Genomic DNA, 6,000 nt, shown 5'->3' on the forward strand with positions numbered 1-6,000 from the left:
TAAACTTAATCTAGAAGGGGCCCTACCTCACCACCCCTCTGAGGGCCTTGTTTAATTGAAGTCATTGAAAGGTTTCTAATGCACATTGGAAGCCACAGTCCTATCAAGGAAGAGCCTGCTTTGGCATATGACTGCCAACACCACTTTTAGGATTTTAGGGTACAATTAAAAATTGTTTTTAGAAAAATAACATAAAATGATGTCACAGTGTTGTTTTTTTTTTACTACACAATTACATAAATATCCATCTTGAAAATTCAGACAAGTATAACGATTGGAGAGCAAAATGAGAAGGTCTTTGACTTCCTCCTCTTCTTGTTTTCTCTCCAAAACTGTTCATGTTGACACTTTTTGACGTGTCTCATCTTAGAACATTAAGTGCCCAACTTACTTCTCTGTGTTATAATTTACTCTGAAAAACCTGGTTTAAAAAAGCGCCTTAGGCTGATTTTGTTGTTGACACTGTTAATTACGAAGATGAACACATTGGATTTATAGACACAGGAGCTGATTTTGAGGAAACCTTGAACGAATCCTTCCTTCCCCTTAGGCTGATAGCCCTGAAGAGATGCACAGTTGGATTAAAGCAGTCTCGGGTGCCATTGTAGCACAGCGGGGACCCGGCAGATCAGCGTCTTCTGTATGTTTCCTGCTCTCTGGGGTGATACTCCCTTGGATCCCCGATCCTGTCAAGTTATTTTTCTTCCTTTCCCCCTAATTCTTTTGACTTCTTTCTGTTTTGAGATTTATCTGCATGTTGACTTTCATACCGATTGGACTTGCAACAAAAAAATAATGCATTTCTAATTTAATGCTTCCTACAGTGTTATGTATACATAACTTTTCTGTGCATTGTATTGTCTTAAATGCACAAGCAGGGCAACTAAAGAATGAACATTTCCTTGTTTTGTTTTAGGAGTTCTTACTTGTCAGTAGGTCCAGATTTGGTATAATTTTACCAATTCTTAGTGTGGTTTTTGACCTAATCATTTAAGGCACCTTTAGTTGCAACATTACACAATTTTGTGACATTTTGTCAGTTGCCTTTTTAACTTCCTGTAATTTCAGTTTAGGTTTTTTTGCCTTAATAGTTCCATAAGACAGTTGAGCAGCTTGAACCTTAAATATAATGTTCTCTTTCCATTTCATTCTCATTTTTCACTTGGTTAATTTAAAAGGCTGCTTTTCACTATGTTAATTATCTTTGTGGCAGTATAGTAGATTAAACCAGCTAAACATTCTCAGTAAGGAATATGTTTTTACTTTTTAATTTACCATGTACATCATAAGAATAAGGTTTAGCTTTAGGACACTTTGGTCACTGATCTCTGATCTGAAAATACAAGTCTATTAAGGAATGAAAAACTTGCAGGCATCTTAAATTGCAGTGTATTTGTCTACAGAAGGCAGTCTAACCCTAACACATAGCATGACAGCCTTTATTACCGGGACTCGCTGTCGGTGCTGATATTCTGTGCTTCTAGTGTTTTCCTGAACTGCTAGTGTTGCAGTAATGCTGTCTTTTAATCTTTTCTTGTTAGAAATGACTCTCGGTCAGTAAATACAAAAAAACCCATCTTTTCTCACTTTTAAAGTTATTCTTCTTATATCCTTTTTGGAATAGCTCAGAAATTATTTTTAGAGGTGTTAATTTTGTAACCACCTGTGTTTTATGTGACCTTTTCAGCGGTCAAGTATGAGACTCTCTGCAAAAACAATATCTGTTGGGAAGAGGAAAAGCTGGAGAAGGGTGTTTGTGTTTTGTGCTTTGTGGTGGGGGCAAAGTGGACTCTCTGGCTCTAACTGTCAGCAGAACTGTCTTCTTTTTCTCCCCTCCCCAGGATAGGTTAACTCTAATCTTAGCTTTGCACTGTGTTCCAGATGCGGCAGGCCAGAAGGCTGTCGAACCCTTGTATACAGAGGTATACGTCAAGAACTGGGGAATGCAGCACGTATGTGGGCTCTAACGCACACATGCCTTCTTACTAGAGGGCCCGGACCTACTCACTACTCACAACTGATTCTAGAAAGTTGAGTTAACCAAACTGCCTTCTGCAGTTATCGTAACTTTGTCAACACTAACGCAAACTATTTCACTATAGTCATCAGGTTGGATATGTCTATTAAAAAAAATAATGAAAAAAAAATAGAACTTTACTAATTTAAAAAGTCCTGTCTGTTTTCTAAAGCTTAATTTCCTGAGTTGCCATAGGCATTTCAATTTCCGTATTCCATGTATTTGGGATCGTTTTTATATGCACCACGTGAAACGCACCTCTGTGGGAACATGTACAGTCTCGCAGGTGCGCGTGCATTGGATGAGCTCTGTATCCCTGCAGTTCGCACGGCGCGTTAGCTCTCAGCTGACATTCAGCCAGCTAATGGGACTCTAGTGTTCCGGTGGTTTGTTTGCAGCACTTTTCTTTTCAAAGCCACCAGTGTCAACAATTGAACACAGTCAATTAGGAACTATATGGCAGTGCATTTGGTATGGTCATATTTAAGGTTAACTTCAGATTTGATTTAGTCAGAAGTGTATTGAAATGAATATTCACAACTGAAATTATGACAGTTTTAATAAATGCTTCAGTATGTACCTTTTGCTCTCTTTAAAATGTCAAGCCATGTGAATGTGTGCCATATGCAAAAATAAATAAATGCAGTTAAATAAGAAGCAAAAGGACTGTGATATTATTGGATGCAGGTGAGATTCAGGGAAGCAAAGACTAAGTTTATGAGGCTACCAGACAAAATAATAGGTTTGAAAAATGTTTAATTCTGCTTATTAAATAAAGAATTGCCTTTTATTTTTATCTTCTACATTTTCATCGTTTAATCTTTCTAAAACATATGGGATAATTCCTACTGTTTATTGAGAATAAACTCTTAAGTAAAAATGGTAAAGCTGGTAGGCCCCCTGTTAAACACAGTTCAATTGCAGTTGGTACACTGCATTCCAGTCTAGGCTGACTGAGCCTTTAATGTGTCAAAGCTGCCAGATTTGACTTTGGTGACAGAACTGGTTTCTTAGTGGAAATGGTTGTTGGCTGTCATTGCTCTAAACTCACTCCTAAAAATGCACTGCTTTGGGAAAGGACTTGCACACGTATGCTGCACGGCTCATGCTTCTGCTCTGTGTGTGTCTTGTTCTGTTTGTTTTTCAGAGAATAAAGTCTCACACTGAGTTACTAACGCTGTCGTTATTGATTGCCTGTGTCTGACCACCACTCCTCTTTGCAGGAGCACTCCAGCAGTCCTTCCGAGCGCAAACACGCTCTCCGCTCTGCCCGTGCTGCAGCAGCCACCCCGCGTTCCGCAGCCTCTCGCAGCAACTCTTTGGTCTCAAGCTTTCCCATGGAGAAGCGAGGACTTTACGAATCTCTTACCAAGGTCAAGCCAGGGAACTTCAAGGTCCAGACTGTCTCTCCAAGAGAACCAGCTTCCAAAGTGACCGAAGAAGCTCTGCTGAAACCTCAAAGTAAAAATGGCCCTCAGGAACAAGATTGTGACCCCGTGGACTTGGATGACGCAAGCCTTCCAGTCAGTGACGTGTGAGGTAGAAGCTCATAGAGCCTGACCCACCTCATCAGCCCTCAGTGTCCTTTTCACAAGGCTTCTCGCCAAAGATGTTAAAGAGGAAGTGGGTTTTAATGCGTAGAGTATCCTGCCTCGTCGCTGTCCTCTTTATAAGCTGGTAAGCCAAGAAGCTAGCAAGTGGCCAAACTAAATGTAATTTCTTTAAAAGAAAGAAAAAGCCCTGTTAGTATCAACTGTCTGAAGCTTTGTTCTCACTGGGATGATAAAAGTATAGTGTGTGTGTGTGTATGTGTATGACACTTTTCCTAGTGAATTTGACAATTTAACTGTTTCACAATTTAAAACATGAAAAATGCTTATTAATTACTTTGGTTGTTTTAAAAATGCTACTGTGACTTCCTATTAGATGTTCAGTCTCTACACATTCTTACTGGTTAATATTATTGATTGAAATATTGCCAGACAAAGATGTCTAAACTCATGACGTCTGTGGTGCTGTAAAATTTATACTACAGTGTGGACAGTTTTGAAACGATAACCATTTTTGATGCTCTGGATCTCAAGATGAGCAGTGTATTTTGCATAGAGGATATTATTGAACTGTTAGTGAGGGTTGTGGGTTGTACTGTTGGAGAAAAGGGGAGAATTAGAATTCAGACAGGTATATCTTGGACATTTGTTTGTAAAATCTTAGTGAAGATGTGCAGCACAGTCATTACTTTTTATGCAGTGAAAATTATTTGGTATGAAATTTCTTGGAGGTCTGATTTTCTTGTCAAAATTTTGTAAATAGCTCTTCTATATTTGAATCAGTGGAAGACCTCGTTTATATGTAAAGATACTGCCCTTAGTCATGTGGTTGTAGCCTCTGCTTTTTGTCACTAGTAACCTGTATTCAAGTGTTCATCTTGTTTAGGAATGTTTTGAGATTAATGTGCTCAAAAGTCCTGTGTGATTGGTTTTAAACAATTGGGATAAAATTAATTTTTAATAGCATAAGTTAATGTGCTAAATAGCATACCATTTTGTGTTAGAGATACCAGAATGTTGTTGTTCTACTATCTGTGCAATACATGTTTGAAGCACAAATTTGAGTATACATTTAATCATGGGATGTCAAAAATATAAGCTCCTCTCTAAAAAGCATCATTAGTTTCAGGTGTTGAATAATAGACCAGTTTGACCAAGTACTGTTTCTACGGTTCAGTCTTAAACATTCGCTTTAAGAAAATAGTCTTGAATTTCATATGCTGCTATTTTTTATGATATTTTGCCCTATTACAGTACTGTTTTGTTTCGAATTCATACATGTTACTGTTTCTCCTTTTCATTTTCTCAGATGACTTTTTGTTTGAGAGCGAGAAAGTGGGAGTGGCTTTCTTAAATCAGAGTGGGGCCAGAGGTTACTATCTGTTACACTAGAATTATCATAGCATCAGTTTAAAAATCCAAATGCATAAAGAATGCACCACTCAACATTTTTATTCATAAGCTATTATTTTTGAAACTTATATTTAGATTTTCTTCTTTTTTGCAGCTACATTTGAAAATGGTAGAATGAAAAGGTTTTAAGTTGTTGTTTTCTCTGCAGATGCATCCATTTCGTTGGCTCTTTTAGAAAGCTCTTTTCTCATGAGCACACCTAAGAAGTCTCGTGCAGACAATTGGCGACATTCAGGAGCCTAATGCTGTTTTCTTTGGTGCAGCTTCCACACTGCATGTTCATTTGAATATTTTGGTATTGGTAATTTGATATATTTCATAGTGGCAAAATATTAGCTCTATTTTGGGACTTTTTATAGAACTACCCTTGCATTCAGTAGCATAAGAGAATGTTCTTGTGATTGTCAGGGTCTTCTAATATTTATCTCAATACTTTTATAATTCTGTGAAAATTATTTAATTATTTTAAAACATATACTTTTCCTGTAAATATGTCACATCCGAACTGTCAAAGAATTACTTTGAATACCTTAATATTTGCTGCATTTTTTTCGTATGTCTTCTCTCAGAATGGGAATATATGTGTGCTTCCCGACGTTTACTTTTATGTCTGGTATCTTTATACGTCAAACTGGTTAAACACTGTAATACTTCAAAATAAACTGAGAATTAATTCTAACTTATTTCTCGGGACTGATTCAGTTCTTGTGTAAATAATGAAAGAAAACGAATACAAAATATGTTGGTTAATTGACGTGAATTTGCATGTTTAAGAACAGGCTAATTAGTTGGTAGCCTTGGAAAGGCATAACTTAATAAGAAATTGTGCAAGGAAAGATGAGTGTTTTGGGGAAAATGAGCTTATTTTTGCTTAATTAGAAAACATGTTCTCAAAGGCAGTATTAACTATGTTGGGTTCAAAGCATCATTTGAATCATCTGGGCTGCACTTGTATTGCTTGGTTATTAGTTATGGGTGTGAGATGACTAAAAATGAGTGCAGAGGATGTGCTGATCCAGG

At 37.3% G+C, this 6,000-nt stretch overlaps 1 protein-coding gene across 10 annotated transcripts in view; it reads left to right on the top strand.

The window, feature by feature from the left end:
* PLEKHA1 (pleckstrin homology domain containing A1) overlaps positions 1-5,775 on the top strand; it is a 53,943-nt gene extending 48,168 nt beyond the window's left edge. For 4 of the 10 annotated variants that reach the window (XM_055424478.2, XM_055424479.2, XM_055424481.2 and 1 more), the window contains 2 exons: positions 551-640; positions 3,241-5,770. In XM_055424478.2, the coding sequence (XP_055280453.2) occupies positions 551-640; positions 3,241-3,555 (405 nt within the window). In that variant the 3' untranslated portion in view covers positions 3,556-5,770. Of the gene's footprint in view, positions 1-550; positions 641-1,881; positions 1,953-3,164 lie in introns of all 10 variants that reach the window. The other 6 variants (XM_055424482.2, XM_055424486.2, XM_055424483.2 and 3 more) reach the window with 6 other exon arrangements.
* The last annotated feature ends 225 nt before the right edge of the window (positions 5,776-6,000 follow it).

The sequence above is a fragment of the Moschus berezovskii genome, chromosome 12 (assembly GCF_049115385.1).
Source record: "Moschus berezovskii isolate FMDL1 chromosome 12, NW_MosBer_1.0, whole genome shotgun sequence".
Lineage (NCBI taxonomy): Eukaryota > Metazoa > Chordata > Mammalia > Artiodactyla > Moschidae > Moschus > Moschus berezovskii.